Raw genomic sequence first — 18,785 nt, forward strand, 5'->3', positions numbered from 1 at the left:
TCAATATTGCTGACTGAGTTGAAAATCAGAGAATCCAAGGAATGCAGAGTACTTAAAAAAACTGGAGTGGGCATCTTGATTTAAATGTTTGAATTCCCTCATACCCATCCTTGTTTCTGCAGTGTTTTCTTCGCTGAGCCTGGGCCTGCTTCCAGAACGATCTGCTACTCTGATGGTGTATGAAGATGTTGTCCAGATAGTCTCAGGATTCCAAGGTATGTTTGATATTTAAAAAAGAGAAGTGAAGGTAACTCTGGGGCCAACTCTGAAAATCTTGTGGAGGGATGACTCTCGTCAGGTAGTGATGGCCGTGAATGTGTCCACAGCTGGAAGTAACAATGCCTGTGGTCCCTACGAGTGCACGGCACATTGGCATTTTGGTAAAATGTCTCTTGGCTGTGGCCTTTTTTCTTCTCGGCCCAGCCTTTAAGTGCATGAGAGGGAAGAAAGGGGCTCCACCCTCTGTTCACACCACATCTCTCTCTTCTCCGAAGGCGAGAATATTCATCCTGGGGTCAGGGTCCGGACCCTGTCTGCCCCTCACTGACCATTGGGCGGGGTCTCTCTGAAAAGGTTCATAAGCGTTTGAGAGTATAGAGTTTCAGGTTTTTGGGGTTTTTTTCTTTGGCCACGCCGCATGGCTTGCGGGGTCTTAGTTCACCGAACAGGGAATCCCCCTTAGTTGCCCCCTGCAGTGGAAGCACGGATTCCTAACCACTGGACCCCCAGGGAATTCCCTAGAGTTTCAGTTTTGCAAGACAAAATGGTTCTAGAGATCTGCACAGCAATGTCGGTACACTTCACACTAGTGCACTGCACACTTAAAAACTGTTAAGATGGTAAATTTAATGTTATGTGTTTTTACAATAAAAGAAAAACTCTTCCCTTACCAAAAAAAAAAAAAAAAAGAAAAAACAAAAGGTTCCTAGGTGTTCGAGTGTGGCCTTTTTCTCTCCCTTGTCCCTCGTTTGTTTGTTTTTTTGTTTTTTTTCCGTTACGCGGGCCTCTCAGCGCTGCGGCCTCTCCCGTTGCGGAGCACAGGCCTCTGAACGCGCAGGCCCAGCGGCCATGGCTCACGGGCCCAGCCGCTCCGTGGCATGTGGGATCTTCCCGGACGGGGGCACGAACCCGTGTTCCCTGCATCGGCAGGCGGACTCTCAACCACTGCGCCACCAGGGAAGCCCCAGTATTCCTTTCTTTTAATACCATTTTACACCAGTCATTCTCTACCTGACCACATCCAGGGTGCCATTTGCAAATGAGGTGACCTGATTTATTCCTTTTTTTATCGAGTAGCTGTGGGAACGTACAAGGAGGTTCACGTGCTGTTCTTAGAAGACGTATGTAAAGAGAAACAAGTAGAAACGTCTGGGAGCGTATGTGACTCGAGTTGGGAGAGAAAACAGGAACAGAGACACAGGTTTTCATGTCATCTGTGTAGTGAAAGCCCTAAGTTAGCATCCTTTTTTTCTCCTCCTCAGAGAGAGCAGAGCTAGGCCCGAATCCTCAGCACCCTTTCACATTGGAACCACACGGGGGCCTGCCTGGCCTTGGTACCTCCAATCTCTCTTTAGTTAGCTTTGCTGTTGTCCGTTTCACAACTGAAAGACAGTGGAAGAAAGTGAAAGATAATTTTTCTCCTCCAGTCTTACTGAGATATAATTGACATATACCTTTAATGACTTGAGATGTGTATGTATTGCACGATGACCACAACTGTAAGTCTACTTAACAATCCTTCACCACACAGAGTTTTTTCTTGTGGCGAGAACTTTTAAGATCTACTCCCTTAGCAGCTGGCAGATATACCACTACAGAAATTGTTAACTGTAGTCACCATGCTGTACGTCACATCCCCAGGACTTACTCATTTATAACTGGGAGTTTTGTGCCCTTTGACCACCTTTATCTGCTCTCGTCACCTCCTGCCTCTGGTGACCACCAGTCTGTTCTGTTTCTGTGAGTTTGTTTGTTTTTTAAGATTCCACTTATAGGTGGTTTGTTGGTTTGTTTTTAAGAATTCCACTTATAGGTGACATCCTACAGGATTTGTCTTTTCCTGTCTGATTTATTTCACTAAGCGTGATAGCCTCCAGGTCCATCCATGTTGTCCCAAATGGCAGGATTTCCTTCTCTTTTATGGCTGAATACAGTAAGTCCCCCTACATACGAACGAAGTTCCGTTCCGAGAGCACGTTCGTAAGGCCAATTTGTTCGTAAGTCCAACAGAGTTAGCCTCGGTACCCAACTAACACAACTGGCTATATAGTACTGTACTGTAATGGGTTTAGAATACTTTTCACACAAATAATACATAAAAAAACACAAAAAATAAAGAAAACATTTAAAATTTTACCATACAGTCCCTTGAAAAGCACAGTAGTCCAGCACAACAGCCGGCATGCAGGGGCTGGCATCGAGTGAACAGGCAAGAAGAGTTACCGACTGGAGGAGGGAGAGGAGGTGGGTGACGGTAGAGCTGAAGGGTCCTCAGCAACAGGAGACGGAGGGCAGGCGGCAATTCCACTCACACCTGACGTTGATGGAACGCACATTCGCATCTTTGAAAAGTTTGCAACTTGAAGGTTGTATGTACCTGTGACATTCCATTGCATATATATACATATACGTGTGTGTGTGTGTGTGTGTACACGCGTTTCCTGTATCTATTCATCCATACAGTGGAAACTTCAGTTGTTTCCATGTCTTGGCTTTTGTGAATAATGCTCCTGTCTTTGCCTGAATAAGTAACTTCTGACCCTGGGTGACCTCAGCCGCGTCATGGCCACACCGGAACAAGTGGCTGGAGGAAACCTCACAGCTGCATCCACTGGTTACACAGACCTCAAGGTGGGCATCAGCCCTGCAGGACCGAGGCCACTTCCTAATTACTTGTTTTCTGACTCTCCGAGATGGCTATTTCGTGCCCTGTCACTCCCACACTGCCGTTTTCTCCCGCTCTGTAGCGGGTGAGCGTTCAAGCTCGTGTATCCCCAGAAATGCTCCCCTGAGCGTCCTGTGCTCCAAGTCACTGCCCTGCTTCTCTGCTGTCCTTTGGGAAGGACTTTGCTCCCTCATCTCTGCTTTCTCACCTCTCCTTGCCTCTTCAGCACACTCCGGTGTGGGCTCCTCCCTCAGTGCTTCATCAGAGTGTCTTATGACCCCCGTGCGACCAGACCTAAGGTCACCTCTCTTCCTCTCCCGGGATGTCCGCACAGCATTCAACACAGACAGCTGGTCACTCTGTCTTGAGACTTTCTTCCTTTCGCTTCCATATCATGCCTTGCCTTTCTTTCCAGCTCTCGGTTACTTCTCTCTGGATTGCTCCCATGACTGTCCTGGGCCTCTGTTTCTTCTTCCCAATGCTCTCCCTAGAGGAGCTCATAGGACCCATGGCTTTCATGTGCCCTGGGCACTGATTACTCCCAATTTCCCCTAGAGGGAGGCCCTTACTTGACATCTTGACTTGGGTGTCTGCTAGGCATCTCAGACTCAGCAGAGACGCACAGAACTCTTGATGTTTTTTACCTTCCATCTCAGTGAATGGTGTAAACGCACACCTACGCATCCAGCCAAGACTCTAGGAATCATCCTTGATTCTTCTCCTCACATCTGGTTCTCCTGCAGACCCTCTTCTCTCCATAGGTGTTGCTGCCTCGTGAATCCAAGACACCACCATTTCCCCCAGAGAACTGTGGCGGGTTTCTCACTGGTTGCCCTGTGCGCACTCTTGCCAACCTGTAATCTAATCTTCACAAAGTTACAGCGATCAAGTCGCCTTGCTTCCATTCTTCAGGGTCCTTCCCCTTGTACTTGGAATGAAATCCCAATTCCTTACACTCAGGGCTGGACAGCCCCTGGCCCTGAGCCTCTGGTGGCTGCCACCGTTACCTGGAAGGTCACCACTGGATGAGAAGGGGCGGAGATTGTATCTACACACAGAGCATCTTCCCTGCACCCCTTCCCCCTCCGACTTCCCTTTCAGCCCCACAATTCCCTTTGTCGAGCTCTTCTCCTTCACGGCCACCTTTGACGTGCACGGCACCCTCATGGTCATCCCTTCCCAGTCCCCCTGCCCAGGAGCAGCACTAACCTTAGCAAGGTGTTTGTGACAAGGACTCAAACTGCAGCCCACAGGGTCCATTGTTATGGCCACGCTTACCCCATCGTGGTGCAGACCTCCTTGTCGCCCCCTGCTCTGCTTCTCCCTGCCATCTTCCAGCCCTGGATGCTGAATTGTCCCCTCCAGTGGCTCTGAGGGGTTCATGAAGGACCTCGGTGCCCGTGTCGTTTGCCCTCCATAAGCAGAGTCACTTTCTGAACATGCAGTAGTCCTGATGACCTACATCTCCCATGAGTCACACAGAGTTACAGCCAGCCTGGCCCTTTAACCCAAGTAATCCCACAGTGGTTATCCCTCGGTCTGCCCACACTTGCCGCCTTTTTTTTTTTTTTTTAAATTTATTGATTGATTGTTTGGGTGCACTGGGTCTTAGTTGTGGCAGGTGGGCTCCTTAGTTGTGGCTTGCCAGCTCCTTAGTTGCAGCATGTGGGCTCCTTAGTTGCAGCAAGGCAGGCTCCTCCTTAGTTGCAGCTCCAGGACTCCTTAGTTGGGGCACGTGGGCTCCGTAGTTGCGGCAGGCCAGGCTCCTTAGTTGCAGCATGCAAACTCCTAGTTGCGGCATGCATGTGGGATCCCTGACCAGGGATCGAACCCAGGCCCCCTGCGTTGGGAGCGTGGAGTCTTAGCCAGTGTGCCGCCGGGGAAGGTCCCACACCTGCCTTCTTTCTGCTGCCCACATTTGCACTGCATGACCCATGCCCTGATTCAGTCCTGGTCTCGGCCTCCACCCGGGCCACTGCAGTGGCCTCCAGCTAGTGTGCTGGTGTCCGCTCGCTGAGCTAGCGTTGGCGCTGGACTTGAGAAGATCAACCAGATGTCCCATCTCTTGTGTCTCCTCCCAACACACCTTGCACTGAGCTGCCCGAGTGATCTTCTTGGAGCAGAACCCTTTGCCCACAGAGTGAAATCCCACCTCCTTACGCAGCATGCCCCGGCCTCCTGACCTGGCCTCAACCTCCCTCCTAAGGGCTCTTCTCCTCCATGTCTTGTGTTCTAGCCTAACTGAATTTCTTTTTCTATTTCCACCTGAGATGTCCCACCCCATCTTCCCAATCTCTCTTTAAATTCTCCTGGACATCAAGACCTACTTCAAGGCCACACCCTCCAGGAGGTCTTTTCTGTGTCTTCCCTGGAGACGAGATTCATGCCAGTGTCTTGTCCTTCACCTTCAGCTGCCAAGGGACCCCCGACTCAGAGGGGTCACCAGTCATAGTGTGGCCAGGGGCTGGGACCCAGCTGGAGGAGAATCGTGGAGCATCAGTTCTTCTCTCTCTTCCTTTTACGGGGTGGGACTAAGAACCCAGAAGAGATGAGACTCTCAGCTGACTGTGTGGTCACGAGATGCAGTGGGTCTGTAATTACACCAGGTCATCTGCAAGCCCAGGTTCGAAGGGAACAGAAGGTATGAGTCAGAAAAGGGAGGCTAGTTGGTAGCAGGCCAGAGAGAAGCAGACCGCAGACCGGGATTTGTGGAGTCATGTTAATGGCACAGCGTTCGGGTGAAATCCACAAACTCCTGCCACGTAGGTCCCAGAGCTGCCCTGAGCCCAGACCCAGGAGTTCCCGTGCCTTCCACACAACACCCCGCCCCCGGGCTCCAGCCTGGATTCCACACATCCTGTCTCCCTTATGCCCCCTCCTGTCCTTATCAGTAACCAGGAGGATGGATTAAAACAGCCCTCCAGCTGGGGGTTCTGTATCCGATGCCGCCCCTTCTGCATATTTGGTAGTAATATCTTACCTCCCGGACTAAAACGGAAAAACCTGAAGAACAAGGAGGGGGTCACGTTCACCTTAGCATCCCCAGGGCCTGGCCCCATGCCCGCCTTCGGATCCGTACACAATGAGCAATTCACTGAAGGTTGAGTAAATATTTAAAAACTGTCCAAATCCCACCTTTCCTTTGCACTTCCTGTATAGATCACTCAAGCTCGGGTTAATTATTTCTTTGTTGTGGCTGCTAAGAGGACCGTTCACATGTACACACACGCACAGAAACATGCAGAGTATCTGAATAACTCTCTCTGTAAGGAGCAGGAAGTATGGTCGTGTTAGAAACCCAAGGCTGTAAGACATTCATGGGCAGTTTCCGTCATGGTAGTTTTTGTTATGGTTAATTTATTCAGTCTAGTGTATTACTTCCCTCCTCTATGTAACCGGAAACTGATGAACCATTTATTTCTCCCTTGCCAAAAATCTCATTTACATTCCAGCTTTTTAAAATTGTCTACATTTTAAATTTTTTAACTTATGCTACTTCGTGAGTTTAATTATTGCTAGTTGTACTTTTCCTTGTCTCAGTAGAGTTGAGGCACGGCGGAATAACACTGGGTGAATTTGTTTCATGTTTTCTCACCAGTTGGAAGGAGAGCCACGTGTAGATGATGTTTGTCTTTGCAGTTCTGTTCCATAAAGCGAATACAGAACTGAATTTCTAAATAATATATCAAATTTTTATTCTCAAACTGGTCAATTGTCGGTGCATTTATTATTTTTTTAATGGAATCAGAGGAGAAAAACATAAACTCTTGCTGATCAGAAATGTAAGTACTGTCAGCCGTTTGAGTTTTTGTGTGTTGCTTGGATGTTACCGTGTGTCAGATGATCCCCCCAAGGAAATGGGGGAGGTAGTGGTGATGACAGTTTTGACAAAGCCTCACCCGTGTTATGTGCATAGTTTTGGGTGATGCCCCGTTGTTTGGTTTTACGTGACACTGAAGCAAAAGATTTGAAAGCACAAAGGCCACTGGGTGAGAGAGGTGGAGACAGGAGAGGCAGGGGTGTTCTCTATGGGAAGATGTTTAATGCTTCAGGTGAAGTTTTGTTTTGAAATGTTTACAACCAAATAAACTAGAATAAGCTCATGGTTAATGAGAGCTTTCCTTAAAGAATAAAAGACTACTCACTTGTTTTCCTCTCTCTAGGTATGGTATCTATTTAAATTCTGACCATACACACCCTAAAACTATTCCCATCAGACGAGGTGGGATTATGTGCAGTGCCTTCACACACACACACACACACACACACGTACACACACACAGTAAATGCATGTTTCCAATGGAACTGGCCTTAGCATTCGATTTCATTTGAAAAGTGAGGAAAGTGATTGCATTGTCATTGTTGACACTATTTTATATAGAAAAACTGGAGCAGTCTTATGGTACAGTGTGGTGAAGGGGAAGGGCCAACATAGTCATTGATTAACTACGTATAGGGATCTTTCCCAACAGAGGCTGTGTCTAAAAGTATGCCCGTTATCACAGAATGCTTGCAAATTGCTTTTACATTTCTTCTACATTTTTTTATTGAAGTATAGTTGATTTACAATGTTCCATTAGTTTCAGATATACAACATAGTGATCTGATATTTTTATATATGATACTGCATTTAAAGTTATTATAAAATATTGGTTATATTCCGTATGTGGTATCTTATATTCCGTACCTTATTTATTTTATACCTAGTAGCTTATACCTCTTAATCCCCTACCCCTGTCTTGCCCTTCTCCCCAGTGGAAACCGTGAGTTTGTTCTCTGTATCTACAAGTCTGTTTCTGTTTTGTTATAGTCATTCATTGTTTTAGTTTTTATATTCCACATATAGGTGAAAACATACAGTATTTGTCTGTCTCACTTCATTAAGTTTAATACCCTCTCGGTCCATCCATGGTGCTGCAAATGGCATTATTTTGTTCTGTTTGATGGCTGAGTAGTATTCCACTGTGTATATGTACCACATCTTTATCCATTCCTCTGTTGATGGACGCTTAGGTTGCTTCCACATCTTGGCTACTGTAAATAACGTTGCTATGAGCATTGGGGTGCATGTGTCTTTTTGAATTAGTGTTTTCATTCCATTTTCTTCGGATATATACCCAGGAGTAGAATTGCTGGATCATATGATAGTGCAAATGGCTTTTAAACTTTGCAATGAGATCATAGGAGAGTGGAAAGAGAGAACACTTGTCAATTGCTTTATAAGGATCATTTTCTTTGAGAGTTTTTTGTACTTTGCTGAGGAACTGGAAGCTTTCAAGGAGGAGTTTGATGGTGATTCCAAAATGTAACCTCACGACGATGAACCATAAGGTAGGAGTCGTTGCTCTACTGCCGGCTCTCTCAGACCTTCACACTGTCTCGGGAGGAAACGGCACGTTGTCGACTCAGAATGTGATGACAGTAAATAAGAAAGTCCTGTCAAGATGCCCCAGGCTGCTCGTGGCTGCACTGTCATCAGGCCAGCTGGCACCACCCAAACCAGTGTCCATCCCGCGGGGCCTCTGCGCTGCTCTCTTTACGGTCCCCAGGACAGTCCCCTTTCTGTTCCCCAGGCAGTGCTGTCAGACTCGCCCACGCTCTGCACACACTCCCGACCTGCGTGCCCTCTTCTTAGCCATGACCTTGACGATGGTTCCAGGGAACACAGAGGCCATCGGGGAAGGCTGCTTTCTGTGGCCTGCTTTTCTGCATCCCCTTCTAAGGGGACATTGTGACGTGTCTCCCTGTGGCTCCTCTCCCACCAGGAGCCTCTTCACATCACAATCCCTCGTCTAATCTCCTCCCCTCCCACCTCCCTCTCTTTGTGCCGAATCTTCCATCTTTCTCCTCTGGTTCTTTCTCAGCTCCCAGAATTACGAAGCCCGCCCTTCCAGGGAAACCCATCTTAATCCCTATTCCTCACTTCCTTTCCCACTCAAACTTCGGAGCCGTCTGCCCTCGAGAATTTCCTTTAGGGATTTCTCGTGCCAGCTCCGGTGGCCTCGTCCTCCCTGCATCCCCGAGCTGGGGTCCTTCCTCCTGCACTTCCCCTCCCTCCTTGTCTCCTGTTCACCGCTTCCCAGTCTCCTTCCCGGTTCTCCCTTCCCCGCCTCGCCCACATTCCAAAAGTGGCTTTCAGCTCCAGCCACCTCCTGTGTTTTCTTCCCCGAGCTACATCATTTCTCACCGAACATCTCACAAGAGCCTGACTGATGCTCTGACTCTAGGATTTCTCTACCCACAGCCACCCCTCAGCTCTGCTATCGGAATTGGGTAAAAACGAACACGATTCCTTCATTCCTGTTCCAAGAACCCCCGGAGACTCTCGTCCCTGCAGGTCGCCTCGAGTTCAGACTCCTGACCCCGGTGCACCAGGCCCTTCACGAGACTCCCCCTCTGTCCGGAGCCCACGCAGCCTGCACGGGGCTCACGGGGAGGCCTTGGCCTCTAGCCACGGTCCAGATGTCTGTCACCCCTGGAATTTCTCTCCTGGGTGGTTGATGGTTCTCTGCTGAAGTGTCTCCTGTACTTTTTGGGCGTAACCCTCTGTTTAGGCATCAAAACGGTATGACGATTCAGCCATTGCCATGACTACCTTCTCTACCCTGGAGTCCCAGGATGTCAGGACCTTCATCCTCTTCCCCATCATGTTTCCTGTGCCCCGCGGCAGAGGAGTCTCTGTCCGTGTCATCTGGGTCATTCTGAGGACGCTCAGAGTATCTTGTGGAATCCTCTCAGTCAGGGGCAGTTTCCCCCCAGGGGCATCTGGCAATGTCACAGCTTGGGAGCCACTCCTTGCATCTAGTGGGTAGATGCCACAATGCACAGGACAGCCCCTGTCCCCCAGCAAAGAAGTACCTTTGTGGCCCAAAACGTTAATAGTGCTGAGAATGAGGGATGGCGACCTAGTCAGAATTGAGACAGACCATTCCTAGGACCCAGTGAGTTGCCCGGAATAAGTCATCTTTACATTTAATCCTATAAGCGTTCCCAGAACGTGGTGCCATGGGTTTCACAGAACACCTGCTCTTAAGGAGCTGCCATCTAAACGGGGAACGGCGACGGGAAATTATTGCTGATCCCGTACCTGGTATGTACCAGGAGGCAGCGTGAGGCATCGTATCAATGCACGTGTGTTCTGAGCTAACATCCTAGCAGCCATATCATGAGACAGGTGTGGGCCACACCCACTTTCCAGATAAAGAACCCAAACCCCAAAGTCACTCAGCTCAAAGGTGGTGGAGGAGAGATAGAAACAGAGAGAGATACACAGTGATGCTCCTACACATGTCCTCTTCTCGTGGCGCCTCTGGTTAGGGAGATGCTCAAATACACAAATAAGTACAATACCAGGTGCAGGAAGATGGGTTCTGTAAGAGACACACAAGTGGAGTTTAGAGCTTGGGGTGGGATCCAGAAAGGCCACACAGGAGAGGTGGCATTGGAGGTGCACCATGCATGACGGGTAGGATCTGCAAATAGAGGCGACGCGGAGAAGCTCCAGATGCGGGGAAGAACATGAGCTCGTGTGCAGAAGCAGAGCTGCGTGGGCCAGAGGATCAGGGCCGTGGGCAATAATAGCAGAGCATCTGTTCTGACGTGGGCAGGTGTGCTAGGAAGGGACGCAGAGGTCGGAATTCAAAGAATTCATTTCTGCCTCGTGCAAACAGAATGACTGTGAGCCTCTCTGGGCCTCAGTTTCCTACCCCGTAAAGAGAGGAGAGAGCTCCTTCTTCACGGGATTGTTATAGGTTTGGTTTTTTTTTTTAATTTTTATTGGAGTCTAGTTGATTTACAATGTTGTATTAGTTTCAGGTGTACAGCAAAGTGAATCAGTTATACACATACGTATATCCACTCTTTTTTAGATTCTTTTTCCATATAGGCCCTTACAGAGTATTGAGTAGAGTTCCCTGTGCTATACAGTAGGTCCTTATTAGTTACCTATTTTATATATAGTAGTGTGTATATGTCAATCCCAATCTCCCAATTTATCTCTCCCCCTTATCGCCAGTAACCATAAGTTTGTTTTCTGCATCTGTGACTGTTTCTGTTTTGTGAACAAGTTCATTTGTACCCTTTTTTTAGATTCCCACACATAAGCGGTATCATAGGATATTTGTCTTCCTCTGTCTGACTTACTTCACTCAGTATGACAATCTCTAGGTCCATCCCTGTCACTGCAAATGGCTGCATTATTGTGTTCTTTTTTATGGCTGTGTAATATTCCATTGTGTACATGTACCACACCTCCTTTATCCTGCTGTAGATTATTAAGTGAAATAATGTGTATGTAAGATCTTTGTAAATTCTGAAGTGCTGAACTACACCTCCCATGAGAGAAGTGGGGCAGCAGTTCGGGTCTGTGTTGGTCTGTGATGGTCGCCGCTGTTAATTTGGGAAGCGGTGGATCCATTGAAGGTTTCTGGGTGGGGAAAGGCGGTGATGAGAGTGGAACTGGAGAACCATCAGTAGATGAGGCGGGAAAGGGGTGAGGCTGAAGCACAGGGGAAGTTAGGAGACTTTTGCAATAGTTGAGGGGTCACGTCACAGGGTAGTGTAGGGTGGAGGCAGGACGGAGGGAAAAGAAGATGCTAGAAACGTTGATAAGGGAAGATTGGGCCGTCCTGGCACTTGTGTGACGAAAAGCGATGGTGGCAACCTGGAGTCAAACACAGGTGTCGGGGAGGAGCGGGGCTTTGTTAAGTTGGACAGAAGGTAGTGATGACTTCAGTGTCTGACGGGCATCTGAATCGAGGTGCAGAGGAGGCGGCGGGAATGCAGGCGTGGAGTCCCCGCACGACCGGAAGGTAACTGGTGAGGCTCCAGCAGGGAGGAGAGTCAGGCAAGTCAGGAGAGAGTCAGGAACAGCAGAGGCGACTGTGGTGAGCCTTCGGGAGCTCTCGCATCCGAAGCAGGAGGAGAAACAAGCACTCATAGAGGAAAAAAGCCGGCTACTCTGGGGAGAGCGGAGTGCAGCACCGTGACGTGACCCCGCACGGGGCCGCGGAACAGCGCGCATCATTGTGAGTAGCTGGAGGCAGGAAGGCGAGCCAGGGTCACGGGTTTGCAGATTATACAGTCATCAGGTGACATTTCCAAGGGCGGCGTGGGGGAGGGGGGTGAAAGCCACGTCCCTGGGCGTTGAGGGGAAAGAGAGGAGGCTTACGGGGATAAGAGCGAAAGTGGTATCTTGCTGTGGTTTTTCTAGCTGAGGAAGAAAGGAGTATATGTGTTGGTTGGGGAGGAAAAGCTTCTGGAGAGAGGTTTTTGATGAAGGCAAGAATAGTGGATCGAGTCACGTCTTGCAATAAAACAAGCAAAGTTAGGAAACTCGGGTTGACCTTGGGGGAGGGCAGGGGTCAGAAGAGGCAGCAGAGAAGAGGGAAAAAAAGATTTTAAAAGTGCAGCTGGAGGGGGCTTCCCTGGTGGCGCAGCGGTTACGAATCCGCCTGCCAATGCAGGGGACACGGGTTCGAGCCCTGGTCCGGGAAGATCCCACGCGCTGCGGAGCAACTAAGCCGTACGCCACAACTACTGAGCCTGTGAACCACAACTACTGAGCCAACATGCCGCAACTGCTGAAGCCCACGTGCCTAGAGCCCGTGCTCCCAAGAGAAGCCACCGCAACGAGAAGCCCACCCCAGTGTTTTTAGTAGAGTTGGGTCTGAGCATTTGGGGGATAATGGTGGAACCCAAGGAGGATGGAGGATGACACAGCTGCTGTGGGGAGGGTGGAGGAGAGGCATCCACAGAAGAGGGACAGACCTGTCCCCCTCCATCCTCCTCTCCCCACCCAGTCAGGTCCCCCTCCTGAAATGTGTGGGAACTCAGCAGCTTTAATCCATAATCTTAGGCTTAAGAGCATAACCACCCCCCAACCTGACACTACCCACTTTAGATCGTATTTTCGCTGCGGCTCAGAGTACTTCGACCCTTACACCCCTCAGACGTTTCTCGGGGCATTTCATCAGGCAGAGCCCGTGCTCCTGTGTTCAATCCCCCCAGGGCATCACAGCGTGTGTTTCACAGCGTGTGTCAAAGCAGCTGGACCAGCCACGCCCTCTTCGAGTAAACCTGCCCCAGCATCGCCCCTCTGTGCCCCCCACTCCTCCAGAAGTGGGGGACAGACACGGTGTCTGTTCAGGGAGCGAATTCTTCTGCACAGAAAAGGGAAGGGGGGCAGCAGGGGAAGAGGAGTGGGGAGAGGTGCGTCTCCCACTGAAACGCATGGTGTGCCAGGGAGAGACAGAGGCAGAGACATGCACACAGAGACAAAAAGGCAGAGAGAGAAGCACGCACAGGGGCAGAGAGAAATAGTCACATACACAGAGACAGACAGAAAGACACTGAACTGTGATGATATGTGATATCACTTATATGTGGAATCTAAAAAAAATAATACAAATGAATCTATTTACAAAACAGAAATAGATTCACAGACATAGAAAACAAACTCACGGTTACCAAAGGGGAAAGAGCAGGGGAGGGGGTAAGGGATAATTTAGGAGTTTGGGATTAACAGACACACACTACTATATATAAAATAGATAAGCAGCAAGGACCTACTGTATAAGACAGGGAATAATATTCAATATCTTGTAATCTATATGGAAAATAATATGAAAAAATATACATATAACTGAATGACTTTGCTGTTCACCTGAAACTAACACAATATTGTAAATAAATTATACTTCAACTAAAAAAAAATGAGGAACTGGGACCTCTTTGGTGGTCCAGTGGTTAAGAATCCATCTTGCAACACAGGGGACTCCAGTTCGATCCCTGGTCGGGGAACTAAGATCCCTCATGCCACGGGGCAACTAAGCCTGCGCGCCACAACTGCTGAGGCTGCATGCCTCAACTAGAGATCGCACATGCTCTGGAGCCCATGCGCCACAACTACTGAGGCTGCATGCCTCAACTAGAGAGCCCACGCACCGCAACTGCTGAGCCTGCACAGGCGTCAGAGCGCCACAACTAGAGAGAAGGCTGCGCGCTGCAAAGAAATATCCCATGTGCCGCAACTAAGGCCCGACGCAGCCAAAAAATAAAATAAATGAGAAGAACTAAAACCTAACATCTCTCAATAGAGTAAAAAACATTAAAAAAAAAAATGAGGAACCAATGACAAAAGTAGCCACCTCTTTAAAATCTCCCTCAATCTGAAAGGGATACCATTTAATCGAATTTAAGGAGGACTTCTTTAAACTTCAATTTATTAAAATTTAAAATCAGAAAAAAAAAAAAAAGAATGGGAATGAGACGCCCAGTGGCCCGAGAGCTGGGAACAGCCTCGGTTGTGGTGTCTGGGTCCCAGGCTGGTCCCCATAAGGCCTGGCTGGGCTAGTTTCCTGGCGCTCAGCAGGACTCCCCTTCATCTTTCAGCAACATCCCCTTTTCCTTGGTCCAGGATGAGTGGGTTCTCTTCCTTTCAGCCAAAGGGGCCCTTCACGGTGACTTCACCTGCCCATCTCACGGGGCCCGGAGGGGCACACAGGACCCACGGTGTTCTGGGGTAACCCGCCTGGCCCCTGCTTTCTGCCTTGACCCTTGTGAGAGCAAGCCCCTTTTTGCGCCATCACGCTGCAGACACGCCCTTCTGTCCTTCCTAGTAGCGAGTTCCCCGTTTGCCAGTGCATGAAACCCAGGTGGCAGCAGCATTGTTTAGGGCTGAAGAACGGTGGAGAAGAGGAAACAAATCGCAGGACAGTCACTAGCATTGAAAGAAAATGATAACAGGAGGAGAGAATGTTGTCACGTAGCTGGGGGTGAGGAGATGGATGAGAAAGGGTTCGCTTTGACCTTCCGTCTCTGAGGGCAGCTCGGAGAAGAAGGAAAGAGGCAGACAGCATGTGCGGGGAAGCGGGCTGGGGGAAAAGGGATCGGGTGAGGCTCGATGCTCGGGGCCGGCGTGGAGAAACGCCCCACCCCCTGCGAGCATGAGGCATCTGAGCCCTGCGCAGACCGAGGAGGTGACAGCAGGAAGGCGTTGCTGTCATGTGAAATCAGAGGGACGAAAAAGAGCAGACTCGCAAGAGCTGAAAGTGAGAAGATTCAGCTATGTGGATGCCGGTGCATCGCAGAGTTTTGTTTTAGGGACCAAGAAAGGGCATCGATGGTCTAGAACAGGACCGACGTCCATGTCCACTTAGCTTCAGATAGGACTGTTGTGAGTTTGGGCACCTGGCTCCCATGGGATCTAGAGCTGGGCCAGTGTTTATGGAGAGCCAGTCATCTGAGAAATGCAGTCAGTGATTTTCAGGTGCCGTCATGACCGCCTTGGTCATACATGGTCAAGGCAGCCCACCCCGTAAGTCTGTGTTGGTGGTGAGTCCATTTTGTGGGCTCACCTGTCAGAAGAGACTTGGATTAGTTGATCCTTGGAGCTCCAGAACTCCGTTATTCTAGAACACTGCTTTTTATTTTATTTTATTTTATTTTGCAGTTTGCAGGATCTCAGTGCCCTGACCAAGGATTGAACGCGGGCCCTCGGCAGTGAAAGCAGAGTCCAAACCGCTGGACCTTCAGAGAATTCCCCTAGAACACTTCTTGATAGGCTTATTCCTCCCTTAAAAGTTTCTTTTTTAAAAAAAATATTTATTTATTAATATCTTCGGTTGCACCGGGTCTTAGTTGCAGCAGGCAGGCTCCTTAGTTGTGGCTCGAGGGCTCCTTAGTTGCAGCACACGGGCTCCCCAGTTGCGACATTCAGACTCCTAATTGTGGCATGCATGTGGGATCTAGGTTCCCTGGCCAAGGATCGAACCCGGGCCCCCCTTGCATTGGGAACGCGGAGTCTTAACCACTGTGCCACTAGGTAAGTCCCTTTAAAATTTCTGATCCAGGGGTGAAGAGGAACCTTGGGTGTAGACATAAAGACCATGAACTCTGGCAGGGCTGTTGTGTCAGGACATCCTTGGGTGGGGAAGAGGAAGCCCCCAGCCGACCACAGGGAAACGTGGCCTCCCTCAAGGCTGGGTGGGATATATGATGACCAGAACATCAGGGCAGACCACCACGTTTGAGGAACCACTTTATTTATTTTTTTAATTAATTAATTTGATTTTGGCTGCGTTGGGTCTTTGTTGCTGCACCCGGGCTTTCTCTAGTTGTTGGCGAGCGGGGGCTACTCTTCGTTGCGGTGCCTGGGCTTCTCACTGTGGTGGCTTCTCTTGTTGTGGAACGCGGGCTCTAGGCACACGGGCTTCAGTAGTTGTGGCACACGGGCTCAGCAGTTGTGGCTTGCAGGCTCAGTAGTTGTGGTGCACGGGCTTAGTTGCTCCGTGGCATGTGGGATCTTCCCTAGAGCAGGGCTCGAACCCGTGTCCCCTGCATTGGCAGGCAGATTCTTAACCACTGCACCACCAGGGAAGTCCAAGGAACCACTTTATTTAACCCAGAGAGATGTGGTACTTCCATCGGGAAATGCTCCAACTCCCATCTCTATTCATTTTTGTCTTCACAATGTTTTTGCTGGTTGTGTGTGCAAACTGATATAGCACGTCTGCGTCTTGTGACCCTCGCTACAGCAATAGATAAAAACGGGTTCAGGTTTTACAGTCAAAAATAAGACCTGGAGGCAAAGTCAAAACTGCGTATGGTGTCCCAAGGTAACTGCGTAACAGGGTCACTGGGCTCAAGCCATCCTGCAGAGTTGAGTTTGCTGAAAAAGAGCAGTTCTCACATCCTTTCAAGAGGCTCACCATAGAATCTGTAACATGATCCGTCGCGAGTCAGACGCACCCACCGGAGTAGATAGAATGCCAAAAGGCTGCGTCCGCCGAAGGGAAAGGACTCATTACTGTGGGTTCTTATTGTGCAGTTTCTTCTCCAGCTGCTGGTCTGTTGCCCTGCTCTGCTTCAGCTTGGACCAGATTTTACCAAGGAAGACTAAGGATGTGTTTGTAAACGGTGTCAAAGGGTCTCTCCTGCCTTGTTTGTATCAAGAGATTGTCATCTACTCATTTCACTTACCGTGGACTTTTTCCCACAACGCTACCCCTACCCATAGGCGAAGGCTGGGCAGTGAAAAGACTGGCTCACAAACAGAGCTTTTTGTGGAAAACCTAAATAACGTTCTGTGTCAAAGCAAACGTGACAATGGGCTGTTATTTCTCTCCCCATAATAACGTTCTGTCACATCTCTGTGCCCGCGAGAATGGCGATGTGAGGGATGTCGAGAGGAGTGGAGACGGGGAACGCACGCTGAAACCTTAGAGGAGCTTTTCCGGGGTTTGCGTTTCGGAAACAGAAACCGCCCCTCCGAGAGGTAACTCCAGGGTTCATTTCCGCAGGTGCCCGGCCGCAGCCTCGCGTGCATTTCCAGAGGAGAGCTCTGCGGCTGCCCGAGAACACCAGCTACAGTGACCTGACAGCCTTTCTCACGGCCGCCGGCTCCCCCTCGGAGGTGGACGGCTTTCCTTATTTGCGGGGACTAGATGGAAACGGAACAGGTAACTCGAGGCTCGTTTCTTTCCAGCAGGGCAGTCTGCGTTTGCATCTTTATATGCGTTTGTATCTTTATAAGTGGGAGAACCCAACCCGAGGTGCAGAAGGGCAAATCTGTTGTCTACAAGTTCAAGGGCACTGAAAGTGTCATTTGAGGACTTCAGCCTGCGCCACTTTCATGAGCTTGTCTCCCTGAGCCTCTCTCTTGGTACCATTTGCCTGAGCTCTCCGTTGGCCAATGAAGTATATTTAATTCCCAGAAGTTCTTTTAATTGAATTTTTTGAAGTGTCCGATCAGAGTTAGAGGCTTTCTGTCCCCCTGTTCTCAGCCTCGCCCCACTTGCCCCTGGAACGTGTATTTGGTGGAGCAGCCTGCCCAGCTGTGTGGAGATGCACTGTCCCCGCCGCCCGCCGCCCCCGACCCTGGGCACGTGTCACAGCTGGGAGGGGCGGGGGTGGCCCTGGGCCTGATTCCCGGACGAACACACCATGCCCCCTCCCACCAGTACAGGGAGCACTTGGCGGGCAGGGAGCCTCTGGGCTCCACCGGCTGAGTCCATCCAGCCTTTTCTCACGACCTCCCTTTCTCTGAGTTTGCCCTCTCTTTGCCTTCCCCTCTGCGAAGAGTGGTGAGGCTTTGAAACATCTCCTGGAAGGCCTCTGAGTCCGCTTGGTCATTCTCACCCTAGGCTGGCAGGACACACACTGATCAAAGATCACAGAAACTAAAAGCCACCAGCCAGAAAATAGGTAATCGTTCCTTACCAGTGAAAGACCGCCCTTACCTCCGTTCCCGGCCGACAGAGCTCGGTGCTGACGTGGTCCCCGGTCCTCCTTTTGGTGAATGGATGGTGGCCGAGTCTCAAGCCCTGAATCATTTTCCTGTCTCCCCCTCTTCTTTTCCCCAACACTTTACACGAGTCCCAACATAAACTTGAAAACCAAAGGCTGTTCTGGGTTAAATCCCGCTAGGTGAGTACGTTACTGCATTTCCCAGGGACACTGATTGAATTTCACTTAATTGTCTAGTTTACAGAAACTGATCGTTCTGCAAAAGCTTTTTATACCTGCCACATCTGATCCGTTTTATAGAATGTTAATAAACGTCTGGTTACAGATCAGGCTCACGTGGTGATTAGTTACCTGCTTTTCTTCCCTCTGCGATACCCGTTTTGAGAAACGTTTCTTCATCCTTGAATGTTTGCGTGATAATGATGCAATGAATATGTCAGTCACTGACCACCAAAAAAGTTGCATGGTGCTCATCTTAAGTGAATATTATTGGGAAGAAAAAAGTTGACTTTTCATTTCAATGGACAGGCCTGGGAGCAAAGTAGTGTTTCGGGGAACAGGATAATCCGAGGCCATCACGAAACCTCCATTCAGCCTCCATCATAAAGCCCCGAGTTGGAAGAATAGCCTCGTTCCTTGGAGCTCATTCAGTTTT

The 18,785-nt window shown here is 49.5% G+C and overlaps 1 protein-coding gene across 1 annotated transcript in view; it reads left to right on the forward strand.

Moving 5' to 3' along the window:
* Positions 1-18,785, forward strand: part of FAM171A1 (family with sequence similarity 171 member A1) — a 144,592-nt gene that overhangs the window by 93,124 nt on the left and 32,683 nt on the right. Inside the window, 2 exon segments of the mRNA XM_032617629.1 lie at positions 123-215; positions 17,185-17,343. Coding sequence (XP_032473520.1) covers positions 123-215; positions 17,185-17,343 — 252 coding nt within the window.

This window comes from Phocoena sinus, chromosome 2 (assembly GCF_008692025.1).
Source record: "Phocoena sinus isolate mPhoSin1 chromosome 2, mPhoSin1.pri, whole genome shotgun sequence".
Taxonomy (NCBI): Eukaryota; Metazoa; Chordata; class Mammalia; order Artiodactyla; family Phocoenidae; genus Phocoena; species Phocoena sinus.